Raw genomic sequence first — 20,871 nt, 5'->3', positions numbered from 1 at the left:
TCATCATCGCGAAATTTGCCACAGATCAAGAGGCACGAGGTCTGTTTTTTATTCCTGCACTGCTGCACTGATGCAATAAGTTAGAATAAGACAAATATATTTTTTCTCATTCTAACTTATTGCATTAGTGCAGCAGTGCAGGAATAAAAAACAAATCTACGGTAGTGCCTCGCGCCAAGTGTACGCGCAGCGAGACACCACCGTACTTCTTTTACGCGAGACGTCGTTTGCGAGAAGACCGTAGTTATCAAATCTCAATAACGACTGAATTAATTAATTTCTAAATAGGCTTAATGGATAGCTTACATACGATTTATATAATAAAAGTGTTTTTATTTTTTCGCTATATGACTTACGAGCGGAGATATCGCGATTAGAATTTTTCGCTCAAGAGTAAATTTGGTTTAAGAAACGTCGTAGTCATTATCGTCGTCGTCGCCCGGCGTCTAGAACGAATGGTGGGGATTTGTACTGTTGTATCCTCGTTTATCTTTTGTGCACAAACGTTTGACAAACAAGGATGAACAATGCACCGTGCGCCATATATAAGTTCTATGACCATAAGCATGAAAGGAAACGCACCCTGTGGGTGCGTTCGGGGAGACGCTATTAGCGCTATCAGCATCAGTTTATCCTTGTTCTACTTTTAATGCGTAATGAAGATGGACTGATGCTGGTAGCGTTAATAGCGTCTCCCCGCACCCTGTGTATCGTGATTGATGATCAAGTCCGCGCCGCCGCATGTCGATCGTGTGACAGTTCGAAGTTAGAGACGTGTTCGAGGTTAGTGGCGAGTTAGATTTTATTAGTGTTATGCATAATTATGCATATTACATCGTGGAGTACATCGTGGATTACATTGTAGAGGGAAATATACCTTGCATAATCAGATAAGTTATACAGAATTTTCATTTTTGTATAGAATAAACTATTTTGAGATAAAATTGATACTTTTGTGTTATGTTTCCTTTTTTAATTTTAAAAGAAAGAGGAAAAATTACAAATCTTACACTGGTGTATCTTAGATTTAAGCCAATTCCAAAGAAGCTGAAGTTGACGGAAAAGCAGCAAGAAGCGTATAAAATCATTAATACTACAACCTTACTTACAAAGCAACTAGTTCTACGTGATTTACAAAGCTTTTGTATAGTAATGTATAGTATTGTATAGTAATGATTTGTTCCAGTCAAAATTTCTAAATGGTAAGAAAAATTTTCATCATACATTCACAAAGATCACATTCAAAATTTTAGTTATTGATAATAAATCTATTTTGTTTGTTGATTAATGCTCTTGAAACATATAATCATGTGCCGGCTTGGCAAACTTGAGAAGTTTCCATGACAGCCACGCTTTTGTTCACCATTACATAAGATCAACACTTTGTGTTATGTTTCTTTTTTCAGTTTTAAAAGAAAGAAAAAGAATTACAAATCTTACACTGTCAAGGTGTATCTTAGACTTAAGCCAATTTTAAAAAAGCTGAAGTTGACGGGAGAGCAGCAGGAAGCGTACAAAATCACTAATTCTACAACATTACTTATAAAGCTACTAGTTCTACAATGTTACTGACAAAGCTACTAATACTGGATAATAATAATTTGTTCCTGCCAATGCTACAATGCTCACTATTTAGTTTGGATTTAAAATTTCTATAAGAAAAATTTTCATGCATTCACAAAGATCACATTCAAAATTTTACAGTTATTGTTAATAAATCTATTTTGTTTTTAATTAATGCTCTTGGAACATATAATCATGTGCCGGCTTGGCAAACTTGAGAAGTTTCTGTGACAGCCATGCTTTGTTCACCATTACAAGCCGGCACATGATTATATGTTGTAAGAGCATTAAGTAAAACATGGACAAAATAGGTTTATTATCAATAATTGTAAAGGACAATAAACATAATTTTAAAAATACAATTATAATAGAATAGAATAGAAGCTTTATTGTATTCCACACGGGAGTCACAATGGCGCTTTTTTCACGGAGCGTTCACATACGTTTTCATCTCTCCTCCGATCCGACCTGGCTCTTGGCGGCCACTACACACTCGTAACCCCCACCCCTTCTCGCACACCCTATCCCTCCTTCCCCCCCTTATTTCCTTCTCTCTTTCCCTTTTCTTTCTGGTCAGCTCCTCCACCCTCTCTCTCTCTCTCTCTCTCTTGTTCAGCGGGAAGTCTGTGGCATTAATTCGGGCAGGAGTGTGTTCGTCAATGAGCTGCTCTCTAAAGAAATCTATGAGCTACTTCAACTTACCAAGCGAACAGCCAAGGCTAAATTCTATTCTTATGTCTGGGTTAAGGGTGGTCGCATTTACGTTAGACAATCAGATGGTAAGCCCATCATTAATATTGATTCTAAGAGCGATCTTGATCAGCTTCATCTGACGGGCGACTTCTGTTCGGGCGGTGTTTCCTGTGGATGATGGTGCTGGCGTGACTCAATTTCGAATAGCGCAATTTAATTCCAATTCTTTACGTGGTCATATTGATTTCTTAAGGCTACACTTCCACCCTGCGTATTATCATGTTATTTTTGTCTCCGAAACCTGGCTCCATGCCGGTGTCTCTGATGACCTGATGGCTCTCGAGGATTATTTTTTGATCCGCAATGACAGGATTAATTGTCGCGGTGGTGGCGTTGCCTGCTACATTCATAAATTGCTTAGAACCGTTATAGCCATGTCCTCCGGTGGTTACGTCAACGAACCTGAGTACTTAATCTTAGACATACGCACCACACATAATGAATCAGTCTTGTTCGCGTCGGTCTACAGAAGGCCCAAAGGTTGTCTCCTGCACGATTTTGTCGCGTCCCTTATCAAAGTGTCTCACTTATATAAAAATGTAATTATTGGCGGCGATCTGAACTGTGATTTATTATCTAACCATTTCGAAGCTGCGTATTTGCGACAACTTATGTATAGCCTCTCCTTGCACATTATTCCTTCGGATGCCACCTTCCACATCGCCACTTCTCTTCCATCTGCTTGCTATTTCTTCTCTTCCTGCACCGCTACCCTCTCTTTGCTCTCCGCCATCTTCTCTCCTTGTCTCTTTCTCATTCCGCTTCTCTATACTTCCTCTTTCCACTCTGGCTATACCATTCTTCTCCATTTTCTTCCCGCTGGTCTGCTCCATCTCTCCTTTTGTCCACTTCGTCTTCTTTCTTCGTTCTTTGCTTACTGACTCCCCACTTTCCGCGTCTCTGCTCTCCCTTGACTCTTTGCTCTTCTCTCTCCTTTTCTCTCTCTCTCTTGCACTCCGAAGCCTCCTCTTTTTGTCTCTCTCTCTCCTGACGCTCCTCTTTGCTTATGTTTTCCGTTTTGACTAGTTCCTCCTTTGCTTTCCTCTTGTCGGTCTGCTCCTCTTCCCCTTTAGCCCTCTTCATCTTCTCTCCTCTTTCCATTTCTGCCAGCTCCTCTCCTTCCGAACTGCTTATCTCCCTTGACTCTCTGCTTTCCTCTTTCTTCTTCTCTCTCTTATCCTGCATCCTTTTTCTTTTCTCCTTCCTCTCATTATAATTCTCTTCTGCTGCTGTCTCACTCTTCTTCCTTAATCTCTGTTCCTTCTTGTTTTCCTTCTCGTTAACATCCTCTTTCTCTCTATCTACATCCCTTTTCACTGCATTCTACCAGTCGTCTTCTTCTCTATCTCTTTCCTTGTTTCTATCTCCCTTGCTTCCCCCGTCTTCTTTTTTCTCTTCCCATTCTCTTTTTCTCCGTTTCTCTCTTTTCTTGTCCGTCTTCTCTTCCTCGTACCATTGTCTGCATATCTTGACGAGTTCTGCTACGCCTTCTTTAATTCCTCTTAGCTCCTCCTTTATCCCCGCTATCTCTTCTTTCATCTCCTTGCTCATATCCTTTTCATTTTCTTTCACCGTCCTCGTACTTCTCTCGTTGTTCCGGTTCCCAGCACAAGTTTTCTTTTTCGCCATTTTTCGCCATTACTGTATCTTCCAACCATGCGATCCTTTTCGATTCCTGTCGTTCCGATACTTTATTTCTATCGATACTCGCCACATTACATCTCTCCTCTTCCGCCAATTACTGCCTCCTAGCCTTTATCGATATATCGATAAAGCCGCACCAACTTGTCTCGCCCGCCCTCTCTTGACTTTCATCATACCTTATCTGCCTCTCGAGTGCTCGTGTCGTCTCCACACCCGTTACCAACTCCATCTATCCTATCCTTCTAAGCACTTCCTTCGTACTCCAGCGCACTCTCCATCTCCTCTTCTTTACTGTACTCTCCCCGTCACTCCATTTTCGCTTCTCACCTCTGTTTCACTCCGAATTTCTTCCTGTCGTACTTCCTTCCTCATAGATCTTCCGTCTTTCCTTCATTTCCTCAGCAGCCTCTTCCATCCGAATCACTGTGCCCATCATGTTCCCCCCAGTTCCTCACTGCTCACTTTTCCTTTTTTTCTTCCGGAGCGCACTTTTACACTTTCTCACTCATCAGCGCCATTTTTTAAAAAGTACAATTATAATTTAACTACAAATTTAAAAAAATTTTTAATATAATCTTTTTGAATGCATAAAGAAAATTGCATTAATTATAATAAATTGTTTCGGAATAGACATTACTACACAATACTATTCTCCCTTCCTCCCCCCCTCTCCCCCCCTCTCCCTCTCCCTTTCCCTCTTCCTCTTCCTCTCCCTCTCCCTCTCCCTCTCCCTCCCTCTCTCTCTCTCTCTCTCTCTCTCTCTCTCTCTCTCTCTCTCTCTCTCTCTCTCTCTCTCTCTCTCTCTCTCTCTCTCTCTCTCTCTCAATTTAACAATACTACTCTTTCTAGCACAATAATCATAATTTATTTACATGTTAAATAACTTTATGTTACTTTTCTTACTTTTTTTTATTATTTCTTAACTACTAATTTTCTCTTCTTCTTTTTTCCCTCTTTCTCTCTCTTTCTCTTTTCTTACTCGTCCACTCATTTTTCTTTTTTTATTCTAATTTAGATTCCAATAAAGTTTTTTTTTCTTCTCTTTTAATATAATAACTAAAAATAAACCATAACACAAAGTATTAACTTATCTCTGAATACTTATTTTCAATAAAAAATGAAAATTTTGTGTAATATACTTATCTAATTGTACCACACATAGTGTTATACTAATTTTTTAATTGAACACAGCCGTATTTCCATCTTTGATGTAATAGGCATATTATGAAAATGAATTAAAATGTAATCAAAAAAAAAATAAAACTTATATAACTTTGTTTTGTTATTTTAACCGAACAAAATTACCTTTTTTAAAAAAAGGTAAAAAAAGCGCCAAGTATTCGCGCCCCTAAAAAAAATTATTATATTAGGTAAATTGTTTTACTGTCCTATTGTTTTATTGTCTTTTCTACACAAATAATAATATAATGTAAATGCGCCAATTATAAGAATATTTATACAAAATTTATTTATTATAATTTTTTATTAAAATATTTAACAATAAACGGACTTGATGATTAAATAATTAAATTATTAAAATCAACTAACAGGATTATAGTGAAGCAAAAACTTGGCGTGCCCGGGTCGTTAAAATGCAATGTGTAACGGTGCCTCGTAGAGCAACACCGTTACCGCGACAAACCACCGTCGGGTCGTCGATCACGACGACGGGCGCTACGCGTCCACCTAAGTACTACCACAAGCACATGCCATGCTCGCGCCAGCGAGCACGAGACGACACCGTGCCACATCTATCAGGCCGCGCAGGCGCATCGACGCCCGTTCATTTAGCATGCTACGATCGCCGAGGGCGATCGTTTAAACAAGAAACGGTCCCGGCTCGATAAAACGATTGGGACTCCGAACACCCCACGATCCTTCCCGATGCCATACTCCCACTACCTGAACAGCGGAGGAACCTCCACTCCGCTCGGGTATAAAAGGAGAGCGACGGGCAAGAATCGGGACTCCTTTTCCGACTCCGCCGCGACGCAGAGGTCTGAGCAATCGCCCTCGGCCGTCCAAAAGCGAAGTCAGATTCCGCTCATCCGAGACTAGGCTACCGAGGTGAGGGAATTACGCCCGCCCCGGCCGAGATATACCGGCTAGCCCCCGTCTCCGACCCTATCCTAACGCATCCCCAACGGCTGCAGAGGTGTGGGGAAATTCGCCTCGACCAGGGCCTACTGGTCAGCCATCCTCACCAGAACACATCCGAAAAAACATCTCAAACACCCCGTACCCAGCACACAACCGACGGTGAAATCCGCCGCGCTCACCGTCCCGCGATCACGCCCGCGTGCACGCGCCACACCCGTAGCAGCCAATCCCAGCGCCGCCCATACGACGCGACCAATCCCAAACCGTCGCGCTATCGCCGGTTGATATCAATATATACTTATTGATATCAATAACATAGTTTTTTAAATATTGAAAAAATGCGACCCGGGCACGCCAAGTTTTTGCTTCAATATAATCCCGTTAGTTGATTTTAATCATTCAATTATTTCATCATCAAGTCCGTTTATTGTTAAATATTTTAATAAAAAATTATAATAAATAAATTTTGTATAAATATTCTTATAATTGGCGCATTTACTTTATATCATTATTTGTGTAGAGAAGACAATAAAACAATAGGACAGTAAGACAATTTACCTAATATAATAGTTTTTTTAGGGGCGCGCACACTTGGCGCTTTTTTTACCTTTTTTAAAAAAGATAATTTTGTTTGGGTATTACGCATTTTGCAGTTCTTATTTAAAATATTATATATTTTTGCAATAAAAAATTATTATATATATTGATAATTTACTACTTTTAGTAAATTTAGTAAAATTTACTAAAGGTATAGTGAAATTTTTTTCTACTATATAACTTCCTGATACTGCATGCTTTGTAATTTCCTGTAGAGCTTCTTTATCTATATTACTTTTGTCCACTTTATATATCATGTGAAACTCGCCGCGAACTCGTCTGCTAACGTCAAAGCATATATTCGACTACGAACGCGTATTCTCATCGGATCTTTACGAGACTTTTCTTCTTATAAGAAATTATTAACCGTAAGATTTACAGATATATCACTTAATATTTATTTTTTATTCTGTCAAAAACAATCATATCACGAATGACATTGATTTATCATATCAATATAGTATACATCAACATTTTATAAGAGATCTGTCACAGATAAATATTAATGCCCTCTAGTGTTGATTTCATGTACTGGACAAAGAATAAAGAGTGACGACGACGTATCTTAAATGAAAAATTTAAAATTCGGTTTTTGCGTGACAATATCTCCACTCGTAGGGCATGTAGAGTAAAAATAAAAACAGTTTTCTGATACAAATCAAACCCAAACTTTTGATTGAGCCTAGTTAGAACATGATCAGTTCAGCCATTATTGAGAATCTGATATCTCGGATGCACGCAAGTCGTCTTTTCGCGTAAAAATACACGGGCGGTCTCGCGCTGCGCGTAACACTTGGCGCGAGACACTACCGTGTCTCGTGATTCAATCTGAATAAAATGTAATCAGAAAAAAAATAAAACCTTTGTTTTGTTATTTTTATTCAATCTAAATCTTGATTTTTAATTAGGTATAGACTTTAAAATTGTCTTAAGGATCTTCATATATATTATAAAAAGAAATGAGATATCCGGCACTACAAAATGAGTAAAATCCCAACAAAATTACCTTTTTAAAAAAATGTATAAAAAAGCACCAAGTATACGCGCGCACTAAACATCCTCAAAAATCTAATTTTGTACAAAATAATTTCAATTTGGCACTACAAATGTATGAAATTTTAATAAAATTTTCTTTTCCCAAAAAACAAATAGTTAATTTTTTCTACAAAAGTAATGATATGAAGAAAATGCGCCAACTATGAAAATGGATGTTCATACGAACTAAAACATTCACTTTTACAAATAATTATTTGTACAAATATTACAAATAAATATTTTAATACAAATTTTAATACAAAAACTTGGCGCCACTAAACCAAATAATTTGCTTTAATACAAAATCGCTTTCTTACAATTTAACTTACATAATAAAATAATAATTACTTAAAATTACAATTTTTTACAATAGAAATCACAATGGCATTATATACGCGTAACATTATACACGTACGCATGAGAGAGAGAGAGAGAGAGAGAGAGAGAGAGAGAGAGAGAGAGAGAGAGAGAGAGAAAGAGAGAGACATATTCGAACATACGCACGCATAAGGCTCGATTGTTCCAACTTCTTTGTAAGCTTCTTTGTAACCTATCAATATATGTTTGTTTATTTATTTAAGAAAAGGAATGAAGATAGACACCTACCTGGTAGGTAAGTTTATCAAGAAGTTGGAACAAACGGCCCTAAGAGACTGAGATATTTAAAATCGGTTCCTTATAAACAAATTATATACTAACACACATACACATACACGCACGCACTCAAATCAGATGCACACACAAAAAAAAAAGAAAGAGGGCTGGCAAATTATTCGGTTTAGCGGTGCCAAGTTTTTGTAGTAAAATATTTATTTGTAATATTTGTACAAATAATTATTTGTAAAAGTAGATGTTCTAGTTCGTATGGACATCCATTTTTATAGTTGACGCATTTCCTTTATATCATTACTTTTGTAGAAAAAATAATTTTTTTTTTTTTTTTTTTTTTTTGGTATAATTAATATTTGTAAAAATAGATGTTCTAGTTCGTATGAACATCTATTTTTATAGTTAGCGCATTTCCTTTATATCATTACTTTTTGTAGAGAAAATATATTTTTTGTTCTTCTTGGGAAAAAGATTATTTTATTAAAATTTCATACAGTAGTGCCAAATTAAAATTATTTTGTATAAAAATAAATATATATTACTTAAGTTAAATTTGACACATTTAGAATATATTATTTAGGTTGAATTTGACATACTTAGTATATAATACTTAGGTTGAACCATCCAAAAGTATATACGACTTAGGTTGAATTTGATTAAAAGTTTTATCTTAAATTTGTGATTTTTTCCTTATATTACTTAAAGGATAACACCACTGTAAAAATCTAAAATAAAGCGTTTTTTTGCCATTTTTTTTTTAATGGAAGGAAAAGTAAGAGGATAATAATATTCAAGGATGTTATTAATCATGTCTTTAAGTATTCAAAAAAAATAGTTATTCAAAAATAATACAAAATGGCGACGCTGGAGTCATTCTCGTGAGGCACGTTGAATTTGCGGCACGCAGTGTAACTGATGCAAATTTGAATTTGGAAAAAAACAAAAAATTTTCTCTTAATCTATATGAGTATAGCTAGATAGTATACGTAGGGGACTTTGAAAATATTAATTTTTGTGTGATTGGCGAGCATTTAAAGTAACAAGTTCAATTTTTGACAAAAAAAAGGACAATTATTTGTCAATAAATAATGTTAAAATCAACTTATTGAAAATTCCGTACGTACTTCTCTTCGGAATGTTATTTTAAAGATACAGTCAAAATTTGGAGTAAATAGAATGAAAATTGTTGGAATTATACTGCATGCCGTTTTAAAAAATCATGTTTCGAAAAAAACGCCTTTAAAGTTTTAAGATGTGTTATGGACGTGAAAAAATGAAAAATTTAGCATAAAACTTTCTTTCCCTTATTCTAGAATTTCTACCCCTTAAGTTGAACCATCCAATAATTTTTTTTGCTTAAAGGAAGAACCAATCACTTGGCGCCTTTTTTTTACTTTTTTTAAAAAGGTAATTTTGTTAGGAATTAACCATTACCTCGACAGGCGGATTCGACCGCCAATCAAGAGGTAATTTCTCGTTCTGTTCTTCCGCGGACACAAACATGCACTTTTTGTCAATTCTTGTGCCCCTGTCACGTTCAAAACCATCTATCGCACAAAAAGCAAAAGTACAAATCCCCACCATCTGTCCCGGGCGATGACGATGATAATAAAAATGACTACGACGTTTCTTAAAAATATTTTATATTTTACTCTTCATACGAAACTTTAAATCGCGATATCTTCGCTCGTAAGTCACGTAGCGGAAAAATAAAAACACTTTTGTTATATAAATCGAATGCAAGTTATCCATTAAACTTATTAGTAGAGGTAATAGGCGGGTTCTGAGCCAGACAATGGGGATGACGTCACTAGGGGGAAGGAGAGGGGGAAGGGTATGTTTTCGAAGATCCTTTGGATCCGCCGCCTCGCAGGTGTCAGATAAGGGAAGGAGTTTCATAATATCTTATATATATATATTTATTTATTTTGTAAATTTAATCTTTTTTTATTACTGTGAATATTGATATTTCCGGTTCCCAAAAACATTTAATACGTAGTCATTTTATTCGAAGATATGTAAGTACACTGCCGAACAATGATTCGACCCATTCCCTAGCGAGTTTATCTAGGACTTGTCCTATATAAATTTTGCTAGGATGGAATGGGTTGAATCATTGTCCGGCAGTGTACACAGATTTTCTTCGACTCGAAACTTTATCGTCACATCGATATTAAATTTTATTGCATTCGGATACTTTTGCCGACGTGCTCGACGGAAAAGCCTACAGTTGCGTTTGATATTACCCCAAAATAAAAATTTTTCGATACAATTGAACACGTTTTCATATGTCGAAGCCCATAGGCTTATTAGTTGTAAACAAGTAGCATGGATATATATATATATGGCGAGACTCTTAGAGTAACTCTTAGACCAAAAAGATCAAGCGTTCGAGATCGCAGCTCAATCGTCGAAGTTTTTCTGAAAGTGAAATCTACACAAATTTTTAAAAGTGTGTTAAGTTAAGTGAACGTTAGAGTTTTCTACAAAATGGCTAATATCCACGAAATAGAAATTATCGACATCGCAGATGACGACAGCGATATTGAAATTTTAAATATTGAAGATAACGACGGCAACAATATAAATAGACATAGAAATGTTGTAGATATGTTCCACCAAATGAACGATGAAGATGCTTTAGGCATCGTGGATGAATTTCATGAAAATGCATTGGATGCTATCAATTTTGAACACATCATGGATGAAGATGAAGAGAGTATGCTGTCCGACGACAGCCAATATATAAGCGACTGTGACGATTTCCGTGAAACTATTGCAGAAAAACATTTAATGCCTGAAGAAGTGCGTGCAATAACTGGACAAAAAAAACATTGCGCGATTTATTTTTTTTACACCACGGGCGGCACGTATTCGGCATGTGCCGAATGCATTATGCGAATCGCGGATACGGATTTCAACATGATGACTGCTTTTCGCAAGCATATGACGGATACGTTTGATATGCTGGACGGTAAATATTGCTCAAATTGCCGACAGCCTATGTTTGTTATAATTCCGTACGACATGTGCCCAGTTTGTGCACAATAAAAATACAAATAAATAAATAAAAAAAAAGTTTATCTTAAAAATAAAAAAAAGTTTATCTAAAGTCACAGTCGCAGTTTGCAACCACACACACACACACTTACACACACACACACACACACACACACACACACACACACACACACACACACACACACACACACAACCATAGTCACAACCATAGCCATTAAAACATGTGGAGGGGTATTGCATATAAGAAGAAGAGCTCCAGCATCATCGCCACATCAATCGCTCGTTACAAGACGGATAGCAAAGGTTCTCGGCAACATTACCGCTCGGACAACTGGGGAAAGACTCTCAAAAAACGTACGAGATGAACTATTACGTTCCGATCCAGCAAAATGAAGCGTGCAATAAACCGTAAGTATTTATAACTTTTAAATTCTTTTTTCATATTTATTTTACATTTTTTTATAACTCGCTATATATTCTTTTTACAGAACATTATCGCAGCTGCGCTATACTCCACATATCTTGGGGAGGAGATTTGCCTTGACTACCACAGCCTACAAATACTTGGACATCGGAATCAGTGTGGGGTCCATGTCATATGTGGAGATGATTCTTGGCAACAACAAGGGCAGCCAAATAATTTTACCATATACAACATGGAAAGCATTCATCGAGAGACGTGCGGACATTGAACGACTCGTGCGGTCAACTTTGCCATCTTCAAGACTTGTAATTTGCGATTTAGTAATAGAAATAGTAAAAATACGTGATGAGAATATTGTAAAATTAACGCTGCTTAATACCAGTTTATATATGAAACCGTTAACGATATTATTTTTATATGAACTCGAACACTGTGCTGAGTATGTATATAACCAGTTGCATCAAAAAACATATAGTGTAAGCGATAAGTATAAGCATTTTGTAAGTCTTTTACGCCAAAATTATATTACTACTAAGCACGATGCTGTAAAGCTATTAAATGAAAGATACGATAAAACTTGTATCATAGATTGCGAACTGATGACCTATGGCGTGAATAATATTTTATATGATGCTTTGTGTAATAATTAAATGAATATGTATTTGTGTGAAAATTTAAGAAATTTATATGATACACCTTCTTTAATAAATATGTATTGGTGTGAAAATTAAAAAAAAACATTTTTATAATTATTTTTCCGACCTACCTACCTATTATACCAAAATAAAAATTATGTTAACTAATAAAATGGAAAATAGGAAATATGGAGGATAAAATAAAATACAAAATTTATATATATTTTTTTATTGTTAGACCAATTAAATATATTTTTTTAATACATTTGTAAAGCACAATTGTTTACATGGTTCTGATAACGTAAGACATGCATAATATCCATTTTGTTTAGAGATTCATTGTCTTCTGGCGTCGTCACTTTGTTGTTTATGTAATTTTGCGCACAACATTGGTCAACGGGTTGTACTGAACCACTCGATCGTGTATGATGAGACAGTACGCGGTGGTACTCGCAGGCACGTTCTCTTTGCATTCAAACTCTAAGCGCACGTCCACAGTTGCGCTCTTTATCGATTCATTTTGTCGAGAGCAATCGATAATCACAAACGGACCTTTATGTCGAAAATTTGTGACAGTTTGATTCGGCTCGAGATAATTGTATCCATAATAATTTTTACAAAAACGTGTGTACGTGTCGTAGAGAATTGCCCATCTGTTTCTATCGAAATCCAGATTCATATCATCGTACGGATAACATTCCGAGTTTAGATACAGTTTTACGTTCATTAGTTTGCAATGATCGAATCGGCTCGCGTCATCGAGCATAACATTCTTCCGACCAGCCTGCAGAGCGAAGATGACGTAACGCGGCTTCTCGAGCTGAGTAGCGGTCTTGATGGCCCACGAATGTTTAGTTGTGCGTTGTAATAGCGGAAACTCGTACAGATCCCACGAACGAAAAGCCATGCTGAGGTATCGCCCGCTTTCTAGAGCGCGCAGCATCGACAGTTTATTTACCTCGTTCAGCAGCACGTGTGGCATTCGCCACTGTACTTTGAATAATTCAATTTCAGGTTCTCTCGCCGGATCGCCAACTAGACAATTATTATCGTTGCGCGAGCGTATCAAGATCAACTCATGACGGGCGTTAATCACCACGCGTCTATAATCTTCGCAAAATCCTAGTAGCATATTGAGCGGTACGCAAAAATTAAAGTATCCATTCGGAGAATTCCACGGCTCCCAACCAGCGTTATTTGCAATCATAATTCTGTCGGATGACATAGTAATATAATTCTTGAGCGCGCTGGTTATTCCAACGTTTCTGTTGCGATCAATCTCCACACCGTTGAGTTCATATCGAATCTCATCAAACATGAACGCGACGCAATTATTCCCCAATGTCACATCAGATCCCGCAACCGGTTTTTTTATCGTAAGTTTTCCCTCGATGTATAGAAAACTTTCGGACGGTAACGTGTATAAATCTTGCTGTTGTATAGGTATTCTTATCTCATCGCTGTATTCGAATGTTGTGTTGGCGAACGGATTGTACGTGTGATTTTCAATCTTAACGATACGATCGTCAAAGATCGGCTCATCCTCGATGTTTAAGATGTTAGTCATTGTCGCACAGCGTATCCCAAAGATTGTAGAAATGCAACGTTGGACGCGGTAAGTTTCTTTTTCGCGATGCAACCGTTTTTTCTTGGTGGTTGAAATTTACTACTAAATGTCAGGTTTGTAAATGTTGGTTTTGTAAATGTTGTGTTATCTCTCACGTGTCCATTCAATATGAGCATCTCATACACATGCGTTATCGTCGTAGTCGTCGTACGTGCAATCTGACGGTAATTTCTTCACCTCGAAAATCAAGCAATCGTCCGTGCTGGTCGACGACGCGTATCATCAAATCTGAAATGCTCCGTGCGGTGATCGGTAGATAAATGATCTGCGACGGTGTTTCCGAGATCTTATATCCTGGCGCAACGTTCGGAGAAAATTCGTGTATCGTATGCACGCGCTTATCGTTACTGTATGCGCTTGAAGTCACGTTACACTCTACGCGGATAATATTTACATTGATAATGTTAATCGGTAAGTCCGATTTGTACCATTTATGCGGCGGTAATATACGATCTAAAGAAAATCCTAGCAACGATCCAATGTTGTTGGGCTTGCTAAAATTTATTCTGTAAGCGCACTTTATCTCGCTTCTCATCGTATTGTTATTAGCGCGGAGCACTATCGGAAAATCATCATTTTCATCGTCACCGTCGTTATCATGTTTTTTTTTATCATCATCGTTAATCGCATGTTGCCGACGTTTCAGTGGAATTGTACGTTTCAAAAATTTATTTATAGCCTGTAGTTCATACGATCCCTCGGGAATCGTAATTTCCACATCATCTTCGTCAAAGTAAAATTTATTATTCGAAGCATTTACGTTGGGAATTGTGTTGTAAGTCTCAAAATTCATGAGACCGAGCTCATAATCGTCATCGCTCAAATCTATGGCGGGAAAATAGGTTGTAGCGAGGACGTTGCTCTTTCCGGTGAGCGTAAGTATTAGCGACATGATTGAAAAACCGTCCAACGAATACTGAGTTAAATAGCACGTTGTCAAGCTTTAAATTCATACGCATCAACCGTTCGAAGAAACTGTAGACACAGTTGTCCACAAATACTTTGATTGTAGGTTTGATAGGACGTTCGATTGTACTCTATCTTTGTCACATCGTTTCCGAAATATCGTACAAGTTCTTTAGGTGGTCGAAGGTTGCCAAAACTATCGAAATATATCACGTGATTGTTCCTCTTTGCATAGGCTACCCAATGAGTACCGGGACCCGTTACATCATCCAAATTTACGATACCGCTCTCGTTTTGACACGGGCTGCTTATCGGTAATGCGTTACGCATGAAAACTCCTCTAAAGTATGGAATACGCATACGAATAGCCAGTTGCTGCAGTTGTACATTCGTCATTGCACCCGCGGGCATTTTTAACGCTTTTTCGATGTTTTTTTTTTTTTTTCTTTCGATGTTACACCTTTTCCAGATTTGTATGGAGCGAGGTACAGCCCCCGTCCATCTGTGTACGGACCAAGATACAGTCCGCGACCTTCCATCGCGCGATTGTGACGCTGCAGCTCCTCGAGTTGTCGTCGCGCGACTTTGCTGTCGTTCACCGCTTTCGCCACGCCAGCCGCTCCACCAATCATGGATCCGAGCGCACCCAATATCGGTAGAATCGGTAACATACCGCCTCGTTTCACCGTAGGAAGTACTCGTTTCTTTTTTGTTGTCTTTTTCTTCATCGACGTCTTCTTCATGCCCATACCAATCTTTGTTTTAGCTTTCATAGCTGCCCAAACGGCAGCAGCAGCAGCTTTCTCTTTCAAAGTTGAATCTCTAGCAATTACACGTTCTAACGCTTTCGTGGCGAGTACCTTGTCCGCCACGTGTCGTTTAGCGAGATTGTTGTTTTGAGAATAAGCAATATCGTGTTCACGACACGCTGCGTCCAGTGGATTTATACCCTGATCACCTCTGGCTAATCGCTTTTCCAAGTGCGTTCCTGGACCGCAAAACTGATATCCAGGGATATGTAGCTCAAAAGGAAGCGCGTTGATCACGTGATTTAATAAACCACAACCCGTCGGCATTCGCTACAATTCTTTATCAACGGTGCGGGACCGTCGATGTGCGTTCTTTGCCACGGTTGATTGTAATGCTCGTTGCAGCGGCGATAGCTTTGAACTTCAGAATCCGCTTTTATATGTTTTGGAAGTTTATGCCATACGTGATCGAGGTAGTTACCACACACTTGTAACAAAACAGGTTTCGATATAAATTGCAACTGAGCGATGCTTAAATTAAGAATATCGGAGGGATGTGATAACAGCACGAACATCTTTGCTACTGAACGATTCGCGGTTTTGCACGCATATAAATAGGCGTTCGATCTTACCCTTTTATCTAGTAGAAAAATGAAGTTCGTACGACAACCGCTGGCGATACGCGTTACAAATTATGATGACAGGTTGTCACTAATGGGAGATAGCGGTGGGAAACGTAAGCATGGCGAAATGCTACCGAGTACTATACGTGCGATTATTTGCGGACCCTCGAATTGTGGTAAAACCAACGTTATCATAAGCTTGTTGGAAAGTCCGCACGGCGTACGTTTCGAAAACGTGTACGTGTACTCGAAATCGTTGCAACAGCCGAAATATCGATATTTGGAGAGTTTGTTAACACCAATCGATGAAATCGGTTACTTTACATTCTCTAATAATAGTGATGTCATTCCTCCAAGCGAGGCGCGTCCAAACTCAATCTTCGTGTTTGATGACGTAGCGTGCGACAAGCAAGATACGATAAGAGAATACTTTGCGATGGGCAGACATTCAAATGTCGACTGCTTTTATCTCTGTCAGACGTATGCTAGAATACCTAAACATCTTATACGTGACAACGCGAACCTACTGATCCTGTTCAAACAGGATAATACGAACTTAAAGCATGTATACAACGATCACGTGAATACCGATATGACGTACGATGATTTTTATACATTGTGCCGCGATTGTTGGCAGCATGATTATGGATTTCTAGTGATAGACAAGGACAGTGAACTTGCTAACGGGCGATACAGAAGAGGATTTAACGAGTTCGCGGTACCACGAAGCGGTTAGTTGTTATCGATACGTTAACGTTGGACAAACATCAACATGGCTGGGAACAAAGATATACACGAGCGTGAAAAAATTGTAAGGGAAATTGAGAAAACGAGTGAATCGATTCGAAAAAAACATCGTGCCTTAAAGACCGGTAGGATCGAGGAGGATATCGCGGCTAAGAGGCACTTTGAGCCTCTCATTAAGCCGCTGCAAAAGATCATTGACAATTCTAGTACACACACAATAAAAGACGAACCGCGTGATGATGATGATGATGTAAGCGTTGAAACATCGTTCGCTCAGAAAGATACGATACAGAGTAAGATAAAGAGGAAACGAAAAAACACTTCGATGGATCACACCTTAAACGAATCGTACAAACTTATGCGGCATACATTAAACGACGCGGTAGATTTACCATCGATACAGCAAGAGCAGCAGCAGCATATGTCAAACGATGCAATGGATTTGCTCACAATAGCGTCCACGCCGCGTACGGTAACTGCAAACCCAACGATACCCAGATTGCTTGAAAACGATGATGTTTTCGAAACTGTGGACGATTCATTTGCGGTGACCGTTCGAAATCACATGCAAACGTTGGAGGGTCGAAAAGCGCTGTTACAGCACTTTGGTCCGCTAAGTCGAGAGTACATCGGAGATTTTCTCAGCGGTCGTGGTGAAAAAGAGAAAATTATAGATATCGTGTACGGTGTTTATCTGGGCAAGAATGGAATGATGCTTGGTAGTAAAAAGTTTGACGTGGACGGTGAAGATAACATAATTATCGATGGCATGCGCTACGTTGGCACACCTGGTCTTTACGAGCTAATCTTTAAGAGATATCCCGATGATTCTCTTTACACGGAAAATGATAAACGAAAGTATAAAAACATATTGCTGGCTACAAACGCACATAAACGCAATCACATTGCACACGGTCGATTATTGAGCAACAAGGGATACAAGTATAAATATGTAATTTCACCGTTATTAAAAAAAGAATTTACGGTTGGAAAAGGATTACCTAACGCTATGACATTAAATGATAACGCGATCGATTACCAGCACTGGGATGATCCTAACGAGCTAGTGGATCGCATACGATTGCTCGAAGCTTCGCGTCAAGCTGGTCACAACGCACACGACAACGAGATGTTGTCTATCATCGAGGAACTTCGCGAGGCTGGTCTTATTATAAATTAACGTAGAGAACGTTGAAACGAATCAGTTGATCGCCGTCATCTCATATCGAAAAATGCCGATCGACAAATTTGGACTATTCAAACTGAGAAACGACACCGACGATTCGTATCATCATTGGAGCGGTATAGTGAGAAATTATGTGCGTGAAAACGCTCTGTGTTGCGTTGTAACAGACTTTGACGCGAGATTGCGCAAGATTCGCCGTCTAGCGCAGCCTGAAATTAATACCGACGCTGCCAACAAACTATACGTGGATCAGTATATTAAAACCTTGATAAACCACCAAAAAGAATCAGACGAGAGGTTGACTTCACTTGAGAAGGACGTGCGAGCGTTGCAGATTGCGATAAACGAACTTCAACATACGATTATAAAAGCTGAGTCAGAAACAACAACGAACAGCAATGAGCGGCAATGAACGACGAAGAGACGGTTACGAACGTCTAACGAATAATTTCGAAAAATTTCTGAATCAACAACAAACGGTTCAGGAGCGATTGTCAGGTAGTTACCAAACGATACAAGATCGCTATCGAACGACTCAAGAACGATTATCGGATAGCTACAAAACAGTTGTAAATCAGGCTAGAAATGGCTATGAACGACTAACTAATCGTTCAATACCTGAAGACAAAGAATGGCTTTTGAAGGACGACAGAAAGAAATAATAAACAAACAACAACAGTAACAAACGACAAAGAACGATAATATAAACGACAACGAACATCAATACAGACGTTAACGAACGACAACGAACATCAATACGGACGGTAACGAACAACAAAGAACGTAAAAGAACGTGAAAGAACGTGAAACGAACGTGAAAGAACGTGAAACAAACGTAAAAGAACGTAAAACGAACGTAAAAGAACATGAAAGAACGTGAAACGAACGTAAAAGAACGTAAAAGAACGTAAAAGAACGTGAAAGAACGTGAAACGAACGTGAAAGAACGTGAAACAAACGTAAAAGAACGTAAAACGAACGTAAAAGAACATGAAAGAACGTGAAACGAACGTAAAAGAACGTAAAAGAACGTAAAAGAACGTGAAAGAACGTGAAACGAACGTGAAAGAACGTGAAACAAACGTAAAAGAACGTAAAACGAACGTAAAAGAACGTGAAAGAACGTGAAACGAACGTGAAAGAACGTGAAACAAACGTAAAAGAACGTAAAACGAACGTAAAAGAACATGAAAGAACGTGAAACAAACGTAAAAGAACGTAAAAGAACGTAAAAGAACGTGAAAGAACGTGAAACGAACGTGAAAGAACGTGAAACAAACGTAAAAGAACGTAAAAGAACGTGAAAGAACGTGAAACAAACGTTAAACAAACGTGAAACAAACATGAGATCATTAAAATCCGATCGACATGTTAGTTCTGAGAGGTTGCGACTCGTCGAGGAACTGCACGCTCCTGCAAGAAGAAATTTTCCACGAAGACGTGTTATAGTTCGAGGATACGACGACTTGTGGCAAGCAGATATCGTCGAGATGCATCCGTATTCGCGTTTCAACAAAGGCTATCACTATATACTCACTGTCATCGATGTGTTGAGCAAGTATGCGTGGGCTATACCGCTCAAGAGCAAGGGTGGAAGTGAGACGGCTAACGCTATTGCTGAGATAATGCGAGAGAGCAGTAGACATCCGAAAAACTTGCAAACCGATATGGGGAAGGAGTTTTACAACGCCGACGTGCAGAAACTCTTGAAAAAACATGATATCAATCATTATTCTACGTACTCTATAATGAAGGCGTCGGTCGTTGAGCGGTTTAACCGCACGCTGAAGAACGATATGTGGAAGCAATTTACACTCTACGGCAATTACAAGTGGATTGACCTGTTACCACGTCTCGTGTTGAATTACAATACTCGAAAGCATCGAACTATCGGTATGCGACCCATCGACGTAACCCCCGCTGTGGCTAAAAGACTCTTGGCTACAGTATACAGCACTATAAAGATCGCGGGTCCAGCGAGATTTAAAATGGGCGATTCAGTACGCGTGAGCAAGTACAAGACGATTTTTGAGAAGGGTTACACGCCAAATTGGACAACCGAGGTGTTTAAGATTATTAAAGTGCAACATACTAATCCCGTAACCTATCTACTCGAGGATTATCGTGGAAAATCTATAGCTGGAGCGTTCTATGAGCACGAGTTGCATCGTGCGACTCATCCTGATGTATTTCTTGTGGAGAAAATATTGCGCAGGAAGGGTGACGAGGTCTACGTAAAGTGGTTAGGATTCGATGGATCGCATAATTCATGGATACACAAAGACAATGTCATTTAATTCATGCAATTTTTTTATTATACTCATATAAAAATACAATGTAGCTATATAAAAATAAATGTTTGTGACACATAATAATAAAAAACATCTTTATTATCCTTCCATCATCCTTAATATGTAATACATGTAAAAAATCTTATTTCATATAAGTTTAGATATATAAAATACGTGTGAAATATGAAATACATGAAACGCCGAAATATAAAATACAAAATAAGTGTAAAACGTATTATATATATATATATATATATATATATAACACAAAATGAAAAATTATAAAATACATGTAAAATGTAAAATACATAAAACGCAAAGTATAAAATACTTGAATCGCAAAATGTAAAATTAATAAATA

General features: G+C 38.2%; 3 protein-coding genes across 3 annotated transcripts in view; 1 reads left to right on the top strand and 2 right to left on the bottom strand.

Annotated features, from left to right (window-relative positions):
* The window catches only part of LOC105830993, a 151,806-nt gene that overhangs the window by 111,232 nt on the left and 19,703 nt on the right, over window positions 1-20,871 (bottom strand). The gene's annotated exons all lie outside the window — the stretch shown is intronic.
* Window positions 11,480-12,434, top strand: LOC118644879. The gene is made up of 2 exons (XM_036284613.1): window positions 11,480-11,730; window positions 11,811-12,434. Exons 1-2 carry the CDS (start codon window positions 11,684-11,686, stop codon window positions 12,394-12,396), a joined length of 633 nt encoding a protein of 210 aa, XP_036140506.1. The 5' UTR covers window positions 11,480-11,683; the 3' UTR covers window positions 12,397-12,434.
* On the bottom strand, window positions 12,749-13,948 carry LOC118644914. Its single transcript, XM_036284765.1, has one exon. It carries the CDS (start codon window positions 13,946-13,948, stop codon window positions 12,749-12,751), a length of 1,200 nt encoding a protein of 399 aa, XP_036140658.1.

The sequence above is a fragment of the Monomorium pharaonis genome, chromosome 3 (genome assembly GCF_013373865.1).
Source record: "Monomorium pharaonis isolate MP-MQ-018 chromosome 3, ASM1337386v2, whole genome shotgun sequence".
Lineage (NCBI taxonomy): Eukaryota > Metazoa > Arthropoda > Insecta > Hymenoptera > Formicidae > Monomorium > Monomorium pharaonis.
Note: the sequence above shows the minus strand (reverse complement) of the source record. Positions and strands in the feature narration are given on the sequence as shown.